The sequence below is a fragment of the Lepisosteus oculatus genome, chromosome 4 (genome assembly GCF_040954835.1).
Source record: "Lepisosteus oculatus isolate fLepOcu1 chromosome 4, fLepOcu1.hap2, whole genome shotgun sequence".
NCBI classification, from domain to species: domain Eukaryota; kingdom Metazoa; phylum Chordata; class Actinopteri; order Semionotiformes; family Lepisosteidae; genus Lepisosteus; species Lepisosteus oculatus.
In genome coordinates, this window is record NC_090699.1 from 47256582 (window position 1) to 47275825 (window position 19244).

Consider the following 19244-nt stretch of genomic DNA (forward strand, 5'->3'; position numbering starts at 1 on the left):
AATCCAGTTAAGGTTTGACCAATATCCTTTTTGTGTTACTCTGCAAATTCTTTGTCTATGTAATTACAATTTTGTTCTATTTTAAACTTGCACTTCAGACACAACATTGAGAGGATTTTATGAGATCACCTTTCAGTCATGTTCCAAAAGGGTAACTTTTGGAACTGATTTTTTTACTCGGAGGACGATGTCTGTAAGGTGATATTGCCACTGTACTACTAATGGGTTTCTTCTATTCTTGGGTGGTCTTGGCATACCTTTGTATTTTAAATTACCTGAAAAACATAAGTTCAAGTGAGTGCACCACTAAGACATAAATCTGGAACATAGTATAATATGAACAATAAAGTGTTGGCATGCATTTTATGCAATCTGAAAAGAAAATAGGAATAAAAAAGTATTAGAAGTATTATTATTCTGCCTGTTGTTACATTTTAAAACATCACAAGGTCGCTTTAAATTATTAGCTGTAACAATTTAGAATCGTTGTACTTTTACAAGGATTTTCTTTAATAACATTTGAACCATAATAATAGTACTTATTAAGTTCTAAATTACTTCATAGTGAGAGAAAGTGTAAATGTTTTACACATAATTTTGGAGTTTTTCATAGATATTGTTCCTGTCTGGGGTGTAATTTCGAAAGCACAGTAAGTAAAAGGCTGAAATAATCTTTGATTTGGTGAAGATTAGTTTGTTTAGCTAAGATAGTGCTGATTTCACTACTGCTTCTCTTAATTGTTCCCGTATGACACCTGGCTCTTAGGCACAAAATACATGTTCAAACATAGTTGTGCTTATCTGTATTTGTTAAAATGAATTGCCGATTGATAATTTTAACAATAAAGTTAGAAATTGTTTTGAATTATTTTGAGTTTTTCAGTCATTTTTCATGTCAGTCAGACACAAACAACAGACCAGCAGTGTTATTGTTTAGAATGACATATTATTATCTGAGTGCTTTAACTGGAAAAAGCTTTTAGAAACAGCTCAGACAGCTTAAGTCTGTTGCATAAAATCTAACAATTCATTCACTTTGGCACCTTGTGGAAATACCTTTTCAAAATGTGTTCTGTTTCACTGGAAAGAGGCAAGTACTTAGAGAGAAGTCCAAATGCAAAGTAAACCAAAAGGCATTTCTTGTGCAAGCATGCTTTATTAAAGAACGTAAACAGAGATTACACACAGTCTACTCTATTCATTAATCCTAACAGCGGGAGGTGGATTGCTATAAGAATAGAATAGAGTGCCTATGATTCATCGTCATGTTAAGATGATGAAGGTACAGTACATACTGTATCACACATTATACAGCATTTCCCCTTTCCATCATCTGTGGTGCTGCTGTGAATGACTACTGCAACAAATAAGCAGCAACAGTAATTAGTTCATCAAGGCGTTAAAAACATATGGAACTTTACAAAGTTCCTGGGTGTTTGTTTTATCTTAAGAAAATGTACTTTGATGTGTCATTAATAAAACCATGTCAAGAAATTCTGTTAAGCCTTCTTCTACCAGGTCGGTATATTTAGGTTTCAAAGCTAAGGCTTAAAATCATTATCACAGCAGCTCATCTGTATTTTAAACCAGTACAATTTAAGTTCAGCACCTGTTTGTTACACCAAAGACAAATATAGTTGGCTGCCTATTTGTTAGAATACAATTTAGCACCGGACATACTTTGTCTGGATTGTATCCCTCATGAAAATAATGAAAATGAGCACCAAGGCTGACAAGCACCATTTGATCAACATTACCAGTTAATACTTGCTTTTAAACTGTTTGACATATGGTATAAAATAAAAGTTTTAAAAGTTTTAATCTTTTATATACCAATTACATCATTCAAAATTGTAAATGCATTTTTGATTTAGTGTTACATTCTAACCACAAAATGGATCCATTCCCACATATTGTGTGAAATGCATTTGAGGTGCACCTTTTTGTAAATCCTAAATCAAAAATACATACTGTATAGTGCAGTAAACTGACTTTTTATGTTTTCACAACCTTACATGGTTGAAAATTCTAATTTCTTATACAAATGTTTTTCCATTACAGTTTTATGAGATATGATCCACGAATAATATTAGGACTTAATAATACTTCCCCATCATGCACTAAAGACTCTAGAGATGCTTTTAACATCTTGTAAGGGTCTTGCTCAGTTTCTAATGCTGAGTGTCAGTGAGCTACATGCCAGAGCCTTCCTCGAAGTTAGATTTATTCTCATTCTGCTGAAATGAAAGAAGAAAGGAATCAGAAACATTTTACAGTTGTGAACTTTGAAAATGCAGTGCTTCTTATGTATTTTGAGTTACTAGCTTATTCTTTGTTGGTTTGCACATTGGTAAAAACAGAATATATGTATTTTTTCTTTAGGAAGAGTTCGACTGTTTCAACTGTTTTGGGTTTGCTAATGTTACTAAACAATGCATAGAAAATTGTTCCAACCACTTTTGTCATAGTAATAAGCCAATGGAAACTATCACATAAGAAACTTTTCACTGCACATCTCTTTGTCTTACCTGTTGTTTCCCTGTTTTGGTTCCACCATTTTGTCCCAAGTTTAGTTTTTCATCCTATGAAGTAAGAAACCATACAGTAGCTCAGTTACCTTCATGTGTTGAATGGCAATAAAATGGACTGCATTTGTCAGCAAAATATCTCTTTTTCATATATGTATAAAATAAGTGCAGCAAAGAAGTGGTTGCCACAGATACAAAGCAAAATAACTTCTCAGGTAAAATTAAATTATGTCGAACAAGGGAAAACAATTTTGTCTCCATACAATCAGAGCATTATTCAGATGTGCAGATATTAAAATGAATTAAGGGAACCCAAATACAGTATCTGGTCAGGGGATATTGGTTAGTAATGCTTCTACAGCTGGGAAGGAGGCAGTCACACAGACAGCTCTTATGAAATCCTATAACACATTGTTTTACTCACATAGTCAGATTTAGACTCAAGCAGCTCTTCTGGCTCATTTTCCTCAATGCTGCACCCTACTTCAGAACACTCTGGAGAGCGCTTATCTCTGCCTCTGGTCAGAAAGTCAGTGGCAGATGATTTTCTCAAAAGGGCTGAAAAACATTGCAAAAACATCTTGCTAATTCCTTGGAATACTAACAATATATGTTTTTGTGCATGTTGATGTTGTCTTGTTTGGCATAAACCCTTTATTTTAGATAGTTCATGTAAAAGTCTCAAAACTAACTTTTCACAAAAAAATCATAAATAAGTAACGGGAAATATCCAGAGATCTTTTCATTAAGAGAATGGACACTTAATGAATAAAATACAATATAGATTCCATATACTGTAGGCATACATATGTTCTAGTAATATATATATAATGAACACCTTTATCCAGGAAATTGAATTAAAGACCAAAATTTAACTTAAATGCTAAAACAAGATGTGGAAACCTTTTAAAACCAGTCAAATTTATTAGTTGTATTTGATGCTTCCAATGTGACATCCTCTGAATTGCTTTAAACTAAAAGACATAGTCTTGATATGCAGGTACTGTAGGCTCCCACAGTTACAGAACTATTCCACTAAAAATCAGAATTAACAGACATGTAAAGCTGCTGTCTTACCTGCTTCAGTGGTGATGTAGGTTGCAAGAACCATTATCAACAAGGGTAGGGCCATCTTTAATGTGGTTGCCATCTTCTCTTGTACAGTTCATTGATGTGTTCTCAAAGTCTTAGTACTTTGTACAGTACCTGTGCAGTAACCACGCCTCTGAAAGGAAGGAACTTTACAGGTCTAAATAAGCCTCACCCAAGTGGAATATAGCCAAAAAGATAATTCTTTCCAGATCTTGCAACTACAGTAGTGTATTTTGCTTCTTTTTACTCTGGGAGCTGAAGACCAAGATCAAGGTTCATTAGTATTGGATGTTAGTACAGATCAATGGGAGGGACACAGCAAACTTTCATATTTATGATACTGTTCACACACAATGACCTTCTTCAGTGCTGTATATATCAAATTCATAGAACTTTATTGGCTTAACTGAATCACAGTGTAGTCAAAGCGGAAATTGTCAATAAAAGATTTACAGAAGGAATATTAAATCAGGTTTCTCTGTTGCATTTTGTTTCCTGAAGCCTTTGTTAAAAAACATGAGTATAACTCCTATGTTTCTGTTTGAACTTAACTCACTGCATGGAATCTCTGAATTTTTCCACATTTTAAAATGTCAAATAAAGTTTTACAATAAATGACATTTTAACAATCATTAGTTTAAGTGTTGAAACACCATAATAAAAAGTTACCTTTACTCTCATGCTTATACAGTTTCTGGGTCTCTCATTTTAGGATTTAAGAAATCCCTTGGTCAAAACTTAAGTCATTTTTCATAATGGGTGACTTTGATAAATTCAAACCATGTAAATCATAAATACATAAATCTTTTTATATTGGAAGAGCACATTGGTCACAATCATACTATACTGTGCTATCTGCTGAACTGTCTTCAGAATCAAAGAATACATCATAATTGTCTCATAGTTTAATTAACTAAATGTTTTTTCTTTTTTTTCTTCAGGAGCAATTCAACTGTTTTTAACCCTAGTGCCAGGAAGAGAGCCAAAAAAGCTTTATTATGCAGAACATCAGATGTACAGTAACTGCATAAAGTAACTACAAAAAACTGTGAAATACTGTACGTTACAGAATTGTACATTATTACATGTAGCACAAAAGACCCTACTTCAAGAACACCACTGCTTAGTTATATTAAAGTTACAGAATTCAAATTGTTAGCCAAGGAAGAGATACATACAGTACCGTATTGGCTATATTTATTTTACATTTAAATTAGTTCTCTTCTTTTTTAATTCAAGCAGCTAAAATAGATACAACCTTAAATGAAAAACTCCTATACTCTAAAAACAGTTCCAAGGCTCCCACAAGACAAAGGTAAGTGGAATTATTTTTTTATCAGTTCAGTCATATGTTGTTGATCTGATTATTGATTACTGGTGAAATGGAAAACTTCCCCATTTTCAGAATTAGTAATGTAACGTATGGGGAAAGTCTGCTTTGATTAACACAATGCAAACATCTGAGAAACTATTTTTACCCAAATGCTCAAATTATGTTAATAGTCTGATTCATGCTTCATATACTTTCCTGAACATTTACATAATATAATTAGTTATATCCAATTTAATTAATATTCCATTCATTTATATCCTTTGTGCTTTTTACAACATAAAACAATCCCTACCTCTGTGTAAATAAGCCTTTCTCTGAATCTTGGATTCTACACTAGTGTGGTTTATTACTGAGCCCTGTTATTTCTAGCTATCCCAGATTTCAGGTCCACTTATGCTGAACTAAAACAATTCGGCTCTTGTTAACCAGAGCAAAACAAATCTGATACTGAAGATTCTTTTGGATTATAAAGATTGGAAAATGATAACATGTTTCCCACACAAAGGGCCCTGTGATTTCAAGTATTCTGTTACTAGTAGAAATGTGTGTGGCAATTAAGAAGCAAGTAGGGGAGTTTGTGCTTGTATATAGGTGAGTGAATAGTTTAGAATTATTTGAAAGCCTACACCTAAAGCTACTAAATTAAAGAAGCAGATTTTATTAATTTGATGTTTAATCAGCTCTCTTAAATAGTATAGCTTTTGAGGGTAGGATCACAGAGAAAGAAAAAGTAATTTTCTAATAAAGAGATTATTTATTATTTATTACCATTAAGATTCTAGCCCTAACAATTTCTTTTTGAATTGCTGTTGTCACATTTTTGTCGAAAGATTTGGGAACTTCAAACCTCAATTTTAGCAAGAAAGATAAGATGGAGAAAAACAAATTAGAGTAATTTGCTGAAGCTAAGGTCATGGTACAGTACCTTTTCACAATAACAATGGGGAGAACTGGGACCTGCTGTAAAAGACACACAGCACCTGTCTGGTTATGTGTGCAAATTGAAATGTGTTTAACTGCTTTAGAGAAAACAAACCATCAGTATTATATGTCAAACTCCAGGGTGTGAACATAAATACCCACTTACATTTTTTAAAATTTTCAACGTGTATGTATTATATGTAATGTTTATAGCATACTGAAGTAACAATTAATTAATTGAGTAATTAATTAATAATTTATAGTGTATTTGTAACATTGGTAGTTTTCCAGGTTGATCAATATTGTTGTACTTTGAACTCTTTAAGGCTTTTTGTGATTTGGAGACAACAGCTGAACATGATATTCTAAGTGAGGTCTTACTAATGCTAATAAGCCCCCCCCCCACCCCCGTCCTTTGTGATACCCTGCCTGTATTGCCTGTATGTTATTTCTAAAAATACTTTGAAAAGGTGCAGCCAAGTGAGAACAAGAAAAACCCAAAAGAATTTGGAAATTGACTAAGCAATTTAATCTGTGGGAAAAATCTGCTTCTGAGGAACATGTCTTGTTTGTAAAACTATCCAAATACTAAAATTGCCTCAGATAAATTCATAATCAGTTCTATAATTAATTATATCTAATATAATTCATATTCCACTGAACATTTTGTTTGGTTTTTTTTTACAATATGAAATAATTCCTGTCTCAATGAAAATAAATGTTTCTCTAACTCTTGAATTCTCTGCCATGGCGGTTCATAACTGAAAACAAGGGAAAGGGTTATGAATGAGTAGAAGCTACATACCTTATCTTATGGTTGGTTGCTAGTAAGTCATATTTTGAAGGATCTCATCTGGCCATTTCTTGAAAGTTACTTGATTTCAACAAGAGCTGAGTAATTTGTTCCATATACTCAGCACCCTCTGTGTAATAAAACTGCCTTGAGATTTGAGTCCTAAATGTACTCCTTCAATTTCCAAGCATGCTTTAAAGTCCTTGAATAATTATTGAATATAAAGTTATCCATTAGGTTCAGTTTATCAAGACTTTGAATACCATTATGAAAGTCCCCTGTTGTTCAAGATTGCTTTAAATCAGCAGTTTTGATGTAAAACAGTACTGTGCCCACAACTTTAATGTCAAATTCTGCTGAAATGCATACCTCTTGCATTTCTACAGTATAAATGTGTGTAAATAAATAAGTAAACATACCACTGTTATTGTCTCTAAAATTAGTTTTAGTTCTTTATTTGTTATGAATAAAGAGAAATATTGTAGTATTCACCAGTTTTTAAATACAATAACCCATATTTGTCTAAATTAATCAGATCTGTCCTACAAAACATTACATATACTGAAAGTTTATTTGTGATAATAAAAACATTTTAATGAAAAGTACACATCTGCACACAATTGAAAAAAAAGAACAATTAAGTGGCATTTTGTTTAACATTAAAGGTTAAAGGCCAGCAGATACACATCAAAACACAGATCTCTTTTAACTAAATACAAATGTAAATGTAACAAAATTGTTCATATTCTAAAAGGTAAAACTTATCATAGAAAAAAATATCTTATTCCTGATTTTCAAGTTCCTTAATTAAGACATTTTCCTTGTACACTAGTCTTTAGTAGTGTTGCATTTGTGTTGTATGAAAAAAATAGTTTAATTGCAGGAGAGCATGCTGGAAGAAATTAAGTCTAACACAGTTCGCCTGCAATGTAGATTTTAAAAAAACACAGACCATTTTAAATTAGAATACATCCATTCCATGGGTTGGCTCTTCCATATTGGATGTTTTTTTTAGAAAAGGAAAGAAAGAATGAATCAAAGAATGCCACTGTACACTGTCCAAAATTGCTACATGTTTTAAACCAATCTAGTTCATTCATACCTTCTCAGCTGGCATTACAGAACATGGAAGGCACTGAATAAATCTTAAGTGTACAATATCTCCAATACAATACAATATCGCCATTGACATAGCTCTGTTTCACCACTTTGTTTGTTTTAAAGTGAGTGTATGGATATGAAATTATCAGAATAAAAAAATAAAATATTTTATATAATTTTATCCATTCCGTAAACACACTTTAATTGGATAATTTTCTGCACAGTGCAATAGCAGACATTTTCCACATGTCTCTGAATCTGTGAGATGTTTTGGTAGAACTGTTAATTTTAATTATTTTGTTATTTTGAATTTGCAAGGTGTATAGTCACAACTGATCCAGTTATTTACAGAAGTGCAATTGTCTGTATTTGTTAAATGCGGCAAAATATTCTTCCAATGAACAGCAGAAGTATCACTAGTCGGGTCTGCTGTGCACTTTTTAAAAATTTGTTGTGTACATGTACTGTACATGTAGAGAATACAGAATATATACAGCATATATTGAATTAATTATTTCTTCTTTTCAAATATATAATTAACTAAACTTATTAAACTTTTCATACAGTATGTTGTGGAAATTCTGAATGCCATATGACTTCATTTGTTTAACCAGTGCAGGAACAGTCCAGTCTGGACAACATTCTGAGCTCTAGAGAATTATTGAAGGGTGAATATTATCTTAGCATTGTGATAACAGCCTGCTTTATATAATACTGTTTATATTGCCATTTTACCTGACGTTCTGTGGCATTACTGAGTATTGTATAGGAAAATTGCCTAACACCTCTTTTTATTTTAAATTCTACTAGTTTAGGAATAATAATCTTAACATATAATACATAACTAGTATACTCTTTATGCTTACGCCCTTTAAAACACAGGCACCATATATATTTCATACTATAGCATTTCAACATATAATTTAACTTTCACAGAAAGGTAAGTCAAAACTTCTTCTTTATTCTCCCTCCATAAAATATCATAAATAGTTTAGTAATCTTTAGGTTTTTACCTTTATGTGTCTGAAGAAGATTCAGTCTCACTTTGAATCTGTAGTTTCACTAACTTCTTGCAAATGCGTGAAAGTCTAATAGATCCATTAATACTAAATATTTCAGGATGTAGATCTAAATCTTAGCACAAGTGAGTCTCACTGTCACTAAAGCTGCAAAAAACCACTGACAAGCTCCTGAAAAATTCATGTTTTTCCATGGTACGTTTGTTTTCTGATTGAATTTCATTGTCGTTTTTTATCCCTTCTCAGCTGTCTGCCTACCGTATTTTCAGAGACTGAGATAACCGTCTGTGTTATATAGGCTGACTGATGATTTCAACAGATAAATGGTTTATGAGGATAATGCCATTTCCTGGTGTGTGGTACAGTACATTGAGCATTTTAAGAACAAGTCTGGAGTAGAATCTTTTCCCAGTTTAGTGAGAACTTCTTGAATGAAAATCACTTTATTACATAAACCTGGGATTCTTGTTTCAGTTAAAGGGAGTGCTGTTGTCTGTAAGTTGCTTCAACTTAGTGGAGATAGCTAACACTCTGCAGATGTTCTGTACCATGTATGTATACATGAGTAATACTCATCACATACAGTATGTTCCACAGATGGAAAACAACTTTTTAGACATCCTTCTCCTCCGGATTTAAAATAGATGTCCTTCTTAAATTTTCTTTCACTTTAATGAATTCTGGTTCGTTTTCAGATCTCTCTTCAAGATTTTCTTGTTCTTTTTCAAGCTGAAACACAGAGATTGCTTTGATCATTAAAAAAACAAATACAGATATGATTTATGTTAACACTTTCAGTTCTGGAAAGTGTCAATTTTTTCTCGCTTAACACACTGCTCTCTTAGAATCTCTTGCCCATAATGTACATTTACAGTCTGCAAACTGGATAAAACGTACTTCTACTGTTGGCCCTGTGTTTGACATATTACACTAGCTCGCCTTACCTCCTCTAACCTCTTCTGTCTTTTGAGAAGTTCTTGCTCAAAGGGGGACTTCAGTCTTCTGGCTTCTTCTTCTTCTTTTTTCTGACGAATGTGTTGCTCTCGTTTCCTGTGCTCAAGTACTCGCTGGAGCTCTGGCTTGTTCTCGATTCCCAAACCCCTGCCATGAAAGAAACAAGAGTGTTGCGGTTACCACCCTCTCATACAGAGGGCGCTTCAACCTCATGTTAGTATTTTTAGTTATTAGCTGCATTACTTCTGAAGTAAGACACAAGATGTAAAAAGGGTTAATTTAAGTCAGTTCTGCCTGAAAATTAGACTTCTAAGCAACAGGGGTTTATGGCAGGAAAGGGGGTTAACTGATGCGAGCTAGGAACCCCCTGGGGGCATAATCTTAAACTGACCATTTGGCCATGGTCTCTTAACTGGCCAAATACCATGACCCGCCCCTTACCATTACAATGAATGACATCCGGAGCAGCAAGGAAGGAGTATATAACCTAAAAGTTTGTACCGGCAAATGGAACAATACTTCGGTTTTGTTGTTTCTTGCGGGAAACAAGACTTCGGCTTTATTTTTCCTTGTATGCAATAAACTCATCTGTTTAACTTCATCTCGGGATCCAGAACCTTATTCTTTCTGTTACAACACTTCCTAGTGTGCCTTGTTTTAGCTTCCTTATTTAAGTTTACTCCTTCTTGCCTTTGGGGCTCAGCTTTGGTAGATGGTAGCTTGATGGCCCATCTAGTACCAGGCTTCGGAGCAAAGCTGAGGGCATAGGCCCGTTTACACTCCCCCGGAGGGAAGGGAAGGGAGCCCTGTATTTCCTGGATTCCTGGATTCTTGTCTCGTCATGTGTTCCTGTTTGACTGTGTCTCCTGTTGGATCTCCTGGCAATGGACTGCTTCCTCTCTCCCCTTTGAACCTCCTTGGATATGTTTTCCTTTCGGATATTCCCCACAATTCTGCACGAACTTCCCTACTTCACTTAGAGCACCAATAAACCCCATGTGTCTCCCCTGAACCCGGTCAATGGTCCGCCTCGCATAGGGTCTAAACACCATCCTCAATGGGAGACCAACCTGGCTCCCGTGACAAAGAGTGTATTATATGTTATAGTGTAGCAGCCATACTACAAATCCATAATTCCTGAGATATTATAATCACAACATCCTGGAGAGCTGTGGGACCTTGATTCATTGGACATCACCTAGATCTTTTCTTAAGGACTATGTTGTGATTCTGTTGTCTCTGTTATGTGTATTTAACAATTTGTGTACTGTTAATGGTGTGTGTCATCTCTCCATTTTGTTTTTTTTTGTGAGAAACAAGGAGAAACTCCTGAAGTGAGTCATACGGTGCCATGCAAAAGTATTCACCCCTCTTGGACCTTTTCACATTTTATTGTGTGACAACATGGAACCATGATGTATTTAACTAAGAATTTGTGCCACTCATCAACACAAAGTACTATAAAATACCAAAGTGAAAATAAAACCAGACATTTTACTGAATTAATTAAAAATAAAAACCAGAAAATAATCAAATGCATACATATAGACCCCCCAGAGTTAGGACCACCTTTGGCAGCAATTACAGCTGTGAATCTCTTTGGGTAAGTCTCTATCAGCATTGCACATCTTGACACTGGAATCTCTGCCCATTCTTCTTGGCAAAATTGCTCAAGCTCCATCAAGTTGGATGGGGACCGTTTGTCAATGAATCATCTTCCGAGTCCCAGTGCGGATTGCAGTCCCAGTGTGGATTTTCCAGTCCCTGCCACAGAGAACCATCCCCAAAGCATGATGCTGCCACCACCATGCTTCACTGTAGGGATGGTGTTCTCAGTGTAATGTGCTGTGCCAAACATAAAGTTCAATTTTGGTCTCTTCAGACCATAGAATCTTCCTCCAAATTGTTGAGTCTCTCACATGCCTTTGGGCAAACACCAGCCAAGATGTGATATGAGTTATTTTCAACAAAGTCTTTCTTCTTGCCACCCTTCCATACAAGCCAGATTTATGAAGTGTGCGTGGTATTGTTGTCTCAGTTTCGCACAGTTTCTTCCATCTCTGTCATGGAGGACTGTAACTCCTTTAGAGTTGGCGTAGGCCTCTTGGTGGCCTTCCTTACTACGGTTTATCTTACCCGGACACTCAGTTTTGGAGGAAGGCCAGTTCTGGGCAGATTCACAGTTGTTCCATATTTTCTCACCTTTTTAATGATGGACTTCACTGTGCTTTATGGTATATTCAATGCCTTGGAAATTTTCTTATATCCTTGCCCTGTCTGGTAATTTCAAGAACCTTGTCTCAGATCTGCTTGGAATGTTCCTTGGTCTTCATGGAATAGTGTTTCCTTGGAAATGCACTAAGTGGGGAAGCTCCCAGACACAGGTGTATTTATTCTGAAATCATGTGAAATACCTCAACTGCACACAGGTGGACTCCAGTCAAGTAATTATATGACATCAAGTAATTAGTTAGTTACTTCAGAGGTAATTTACAGTAGGTATGTCAAAGCAAGGGGTTGAATACTTAGGAATTCAATTATTTCCTGGTTTTTATTTTCAATTAATTTAGTAAAATGTCTGTTTTCTTTTTCACTTTGACATTATAGAGTACTTTGTGTTGATGAGTGGGAAAAATTCTCAGTTAAAAACATCATAGTTCCATGCTGTAACACAATAAAATGTGATAAAGTCGGAGTTGGATGGAGTGGCAAGTGAATCAGAAAACATCACTGCCATGCTGCCTTGCCTGGTCTCTAACATCACGGATGTGAAGAGCTTTGTGTGGCAGCTTTGTGCTGCATTGCCACTGCTTTTTAAAGGATATTGACTGGCAAAAAGGAATCTCAGTCAAATAGAGAGCCTGTTTTGAAGCCTCAAAAGTGACACTGACTTAATCCTCTGTCCTGGATTACCCAGATCCCAAGCCGGGACACAAATTAGAGTGATGATGTTATGAGGAGATCAGAATATTACTCTCACATTTTTGTTCAAGGGGAAGGTGATTGGAATAATTTAGCCTGGCTCTGAATAAAGCAAAATAGAATTATTGTGAGTCATATTCAGACTGGGTCATGACTTGAGGCTGTGAAGCTCTCCCACTCACATCTACAATAAACAGTATGAGCATCACTTCTTCCTCCACACTTCAACTTCAAGGATCCAGAATGTCAGATGGCTTGCTGAATGACAACTACAAGATTGAGCACTATGCTGGGGTAAAGCATCTAAGTATGGGCATTCCCTCACATAAGACGTGCAGAAGGAAAGTGCAAGCCTTGCATATTAAAGCGGTCAAGGAAGACGTCACATGGGCTGGGACAGAATCCCACAAGACATCATGTGCAACCTTATGCAAAGCATGTATCCACTTAGTTACAGTATGTATTGCTTTGAAAGGCCGCACACTCCTAACTTGACTTGTAGACCCCTTTCTGATTAACTTTTTTAATAACAAATATTATTCAGCTTTAAGAATTTGCCTTTCTTCAAGAAATTGGTTTCTTGAGGTGCTCAATATATTTACATACTGTATCACTCCTAATATAGCAGACTAATGATGACATTATTTTTTGTACCTCCAAATGTCAATTCTGTAATTAATCTGCCTATCTAAACACAGTAGGAAAGTCCATATTCCATGAAGAAGAAGAATGCAATAGCAATGTCAGTAATGAAATCACTCACTTTCACAAGGCAGGCCACAATTCACAACAGGAAACAGCCCATGAAAATTCATTCTTGGACTCTTTTTTCAGTTCTCAGTGCTAGTCCTGGAAAACTGTATTATGCTGCTAGATAGTAGAATGATCTCCCAGTCTATATCAGATCGTATAAATCTGTCAGAACTTTCAAAACCTGTCTTAAAACTCATTTTTTACTCTAACATTTAATTCTGTTCAATTTATTATTTTATTTTGTATACACCTCTGTTTTATTTTTTAAAATTTTAGATAGTCTTTTACAGGTAAAGTTCATCATAGAACTTAAAGTTTATTACTTAATACACAACTCACTGTTCATGTGTTAATATAACAGATATGACTGAAAGATGAGCTTTGTTTCTTATAAATTGTTTTGCAACTGGGGATATGTTTTAAGATTAATCAATTTCTAATCTATTCTTTTAAATCGGGGTCACAGGGTTCTAGCCCTTCCATCTGTATAAATGGGGACCAACATTGCTAAACTCTGGTCAGACAAACTTGTGATGTTGAGTAAGAAACTAGAATTAATGCATATACTTCTGACCCCCAGAGGGCAGTCATGTCCTATTAATGTAGCCAGAGAAAGGAGAAAAATATCACAATTTCAAACATAATACAGAGGCTTTCCAAACTCTGCAGAGTTCATTAATTTTAGGTGTAACCTATATTGTATGAAGATTACATTTTAGATTTTGTATATGCTATGTGAACAATGAAAAACATTATGTCGTAGGGGAAATAAGGCAGCGATATCATTGTAGTTTTCTATCACGTGATCATTGAGCTGAGTAAGTGCCAGTGAATTATCAAGCCCTACAGAGGTACTAATAACAGAGCACAGAAGTGATTGGTATGCAAATAGCTGACAGACTCAGAATAAAGGGAAGAAGAATAATTGGTAGTATTTCCAAGGCTGCATTGCTATTGCGTCTGTTGCTTGAAGTAAGCCACTGAGTTCTAATCCATTTATTTACTGAGTGTGCGTTTGGACATCAAAGTGTAAATGCTCTTTGAATATGTAACACAGTCTGTAAACCCTGACATTGATTTAGTTCAACAGTGTTTCTCTTATTATTTTGTTTTATTTTGAAAACAGCCTTATGCTTGGTAACTAGCATTGGTGTAGCACATTACAGCATTATACTCTAAATAGCACCCTTGCTTAATTATCCATGATTGAATTTCAGACCTCATGTTCTTGATTTCCTTTAATTTCTCTTAACCACTGCCACCAGGTCCTGTTTCAACAGTGTGAAAAAGATCCTGGAAACACCATCTTTAAGCAAAACTAAACAAAGTTCTGAGCAGCTTGATCAAGAAAGACACTGGCTTCAAGGGTGGGTTGACTCTATAACCTAGATGCTCACTTAGAAGTAGAACCATGACTCTGTAAGCCAGCACCTCAGCTTAAGGGAGCCTGAAGATCAGGTACAGTGTACTGTGCTGGCCAGGGACCCACTCTGTAGGAACTCAGGAGTGAATTATTGTTCTGAATTTGTGTCTTCAAAATAACTATTTGTTATTGTGCTTTTTATGTCTTCTCCTGGCTAAGTGCATGAGAGAGAACTGTAGTGTTGGTAATGTGGCAGTGGGTGAATGAATGTTTAAGTGATAGATGTTACACTGTCTTGTTTCTCGCAATAAACAGGAATGCCACTGCCCCTTGTGGGCACATAGTATCATTGACATTACTGCATAATTTTAATTTCCTTCTTAAAGGACCAGTCAGTAATACAAAACATATAAAAGGAAGGTTACAGATGATTTATTTATGAAATATCCTTTTACAGTATTTTTTCTGTAAAGCATAGACAGAATATTTCTATCTTCCTGGTGGTATACTGGTGGACAGAAGAATTTCATTGTCAGGTTGTGGCCTCACTGACAGCAGAACCCCCTGAGGAATGCATGGTGGGAGAGTTGTGACATCAGTCAGGGGAGTATGTGGAAAACGCATCAAGAATATTTAAGGAAATAGGGCTTTATTTGTTTTAATTAAGATAGCATGGCTTTATTATTTTTTTAATTTTGATTTTGTTGAACAAGAAACAGAACACAAGAAAAAAAGTTTAAAACACATGGCAATTAAAGAAAGAAATGCCTCTGCCTGTCTGACTCTGGAGAAAAGAGCAGCATGTTATCACAGTCCTGTTTCAGTATTTTCTCTAATTAATTGCATCTGCTTAACATGTTGTGAGATTTAATAAACAAAAATATAAATCATATTTAAGTTTTCTTTCCTATGTAGCCTTGATAAAAAGAATAGAAATTAAAATAAAAATATGTTAACACTCACTGGTGATAGTAAAAGTGATGTTTTTCTGCTCCAAGTGTCATCCAGAAATCACAGTCTGGTCTAAACATCTGGTGAGACACTTATGTAGTGCTATAGCTTAATTTCCCTCAACAATTTAACTACTCCCAGCACCTCTTATCTCCCCTCAGAGAGTGGTGTCCACAATGTGCCTTTGGTAGTTTAGCCTTCTGCTAAATCACATAGCACAATAAACCTGTGACCGCATTACTACACATGTAACTGCTCACATGGCGAGCTTCCAGTCTTCCTCCCAGTTGCAAAGGAATGCATTTCAGGGTAATAATAAAAGACTAATCATCGACAAATGTGATCAGGATGTGATTAATTTGCACAATATCTACATAGCAGCACTAAGTGCTGAGGTATTTTACTCCCTTATCATTGCTAAGGCATATCAAATGTAAACATTACAAAATGTTCAAATAAACTGCTAATATATACTTCCTTAAAGTGATTCACAAGGTTTCAGCTCCATATGATGGTAATGCTTTTATTATCTAGGAACAGCTGAAGTATCTAGGGATAACACCTTCATTAAGACATATTTTCACAGACATGTTATGACCAACAATCCGAAGTTTTACCTATTTCGGTCATTTAGACCAATATTAATCACAATACAAGCAGTATAAAATAACCTTTAATGAAAAAGAGGACTGGTGAATGTAACTTTACCTGACTGTATCATGCATATTCTTACCAGTCTTGCTGCTTTCAGCTAGTCTGTGGTTTCCAGGCACTGCTCTACATTACCTTCTAACTTGTGCTAAGCCTGGCAAGGGAACTCTGAGTTTCTGCAGGATAAAGACCTCTCTGTTGCACTGACACTGAAATGTCTGATCCCCCACTTTCTGACAGCGAAGTATTAAGTGCCCTGGTTGTGAGTGTGCTTGGCAGGTGGTTGGAACTCTGAGAGTCTGTTTCAGATCTATGGCATTGCAGCACTGCATTACCTAGCAACAGCCATGGAGGACTGAGAGACACTGTATTGACACCATGTTACATTCAGGATGGCAGATCCTGAATATCGTTAGGAAGACTGAGAATGATCAGCACGATGATAGAACTCAGATTCTGTTTTCACCTTAGTCGAGTCACTTTTCAACTCTGCTATAACCAGTAACGTTATGGCTATCTCCACACACCTGTATTTAATGTGGAAATAAATGCTGTATCTTTATACTGTATACTTGTGCCTTCCTCAGACACCAACAGATATTAACCTTATTTTCTTCCAGGATTATTTCTTGGCAAGATTTTATATTAGTTTAAATCTGTTTACCATTATTATTTCCACAGGGTGCTGTCAAACTCCATACACTTTTCCTGCCACTAGTGTCAAAGTCTTTTAATACTTCAATATTTATATTTATAGCTATGGTATAGACATCTTTTAATGCACTTAATAGAACTTGCAACAAATTGAATTGGAAATTTCCATTAAATTAATAGATTACAGCTGCCAAATTTGGAACATGTAGTTTGTTAAATGTTTTAAAGTCTTCAGAGACTAAGGCATTACAATATTCAATCAAAATTAATATATAATCATTAAAGAAAACTTTTGAAGGATTGTCACTTGAGCAAAGTGACACAATGATTGCATGAGCATCTTATAGACAAATAGAACTTGAAGTTGAAGATTAACTTGAATACATGCAGTAGATTAAATTATATAGGATTTGGACACACTGCTTTAATACATGTACAGCAGATAAAACACAAACTATACAATTTAATTAATTTAATAGAATGTACTGTATAGATGGTATAAAGATAATCTGAAAGCTAATAGCCAATCCTTCAACACTGGAGGAAGAAAAGCCTGCTGTTACAGAGTGATTATAAATGGCAATGACAACACTAGGATTTTGGAAAAGCAATTGCCAAGGTGAAATGCCTTAGAGAGGTATAGTTAGACACGGGAGCTTGTTTGAAAGAAAACTATGAGTGTCATAGCTCACTGTGTGTGAACTTTAATTCAAATATGCAATTTTAAACATAAGGGATCCATTTACAGTATGTACACGTCTAATTACTATTTATGTAGAAACAGGAAAGTGCTTAGTGCCTTAAGGCTGTTTGATGTTGAATTTCTAGCTGCCTTAAACAACATATGTCAGCCATATGCTGTATATACAGTACTTTTTGTGACCAAATTTGTCACAAAATATGAACTTTTATTTTGGTCTGATTTATTGAAGTTAAACAGTACAAAATTATTTTAAATTAGATTTTAATAATCTTATTTTTCAAATGACTAAATTAAGTGAAAATAATTTATTGTAAAAGCAGTTCCTAAATGAAATATTTTCATTTTTAAGCATTCTATAGCAGTTAATATTAAAAGTCTGATTTGCATTTTTAAGTTTTAAGTTTTAAATGTTGTTACATTAATATAGTAGATCTATCTTATTGACCTACAAATACTATACAAAACACAAATATTAAACACATGATTTTACACAGTCAATACCTACCTACCAGTTTCAATATATTGTATAAAGTGGAATGTATGTATAAAAGATCCTACATTATTATTATTATTATTATTATTATTATTATTATTATTATTATTATTATTATTATTATTATTATTATTATTATTACATTTTCTTCTTCATAAACATAAATGGTAGTTTTAAACTACTGGAAAATGCATCAATAACTGAGTACTCACTAAACTGAGAATCAATAACTGAGTAGCATACTCTATCTGCGACGTTTGGTATGACAGTGTAAACTCATGACTGGACAATTCTTGTAAAACCTTGGAGAAATCTATGTCAACCCAGTCTTGTTTTTATTATGCAAAACAGGCTTTGAAACCAGACAGGCATGTTTAAAAGTGTAGAAAAAAATCAGTACTGATTTGATTTAGCTAAACATAACTAATAATTCCATTAATTATTAGAGAACACACCCTATGCTGGTGCCAGTTGTTTCTACATTAAGATTACATTGTATTTTAGGAGCTTTAGTGACTTTGACTGCTTTGCCTGCGTGGTCTCTGTACACTGAGAGAACACTACATTTTATTTTCTGAATTCTGATTTTGCTAGTGTTTTTCATTTATTTCAGTCTAACTGGATTTTAATGTTTAATGTAGATCCATTTCTTTTAATTATATATATATAATAGATGCTATAAGGTAGCATCTGTATAATTAAGGCTAATCTTTTACATTGTTTAAATTGCTATCTAAACATAGTCAAGTGCATCCAGAGCTATGAACATGAGACTGTATTGTTTTACCTAATATAGTGTGGTACAGAATATTACCTTTTATGATTCATCAGCAGCTCCCTGTGAAGCTCCTGGTGGCTTTTAGAAGCTTTCACTGGATTATGTAGCTTTTTGGGTTTGATTAGATCATCACCTCCTTCCATATAGGCTGGCTGAGCCACGGGACTCCCATGTGTGTGATGATCCCTCTGCAGACCTGTGTAGGTGGACCCTGTGGAGAGACAGGTGTCAGGAT

The 19244-nt window shown here is 34.8% G+C and overlaps 1 protein-coding gene across 3 annotated transcripts in view; it reads right to left on the bottom strand.

Annotated features, from left to right (window-relative positions):
• Nucleotides 1-7106: 7106 nt before the first annotated feature.
• Nucleotides 7107-19244, bottom strand: part of si:ch211-236d3.4 (actin-associated protein FAM107A) — a 52021-nt gene continuing 39883 nt past the window's right edge. For all 3 annotated transcript variants that reach the window (XM_015347074.2, XM_015347076.2, XM_015347075.2), the window contains 3 exons: nt 19046-19220; nt 9732-9888; nt 7107-9516 (listed from right to left, as the gene is read on the bottom strand). In XM_015347074.2, the coding sequence (XP_015202560.1) occupies nt 9400-9516; nt 9732-9888; nt 19046-19220 (449 nt within the window). In that variant the 3' untranslated portion in view covers nt 7107-9399. The remainder of the gene's footprint in view (nt 9517-9731; nt 9889-19045; nt 19221-19244) is intronic.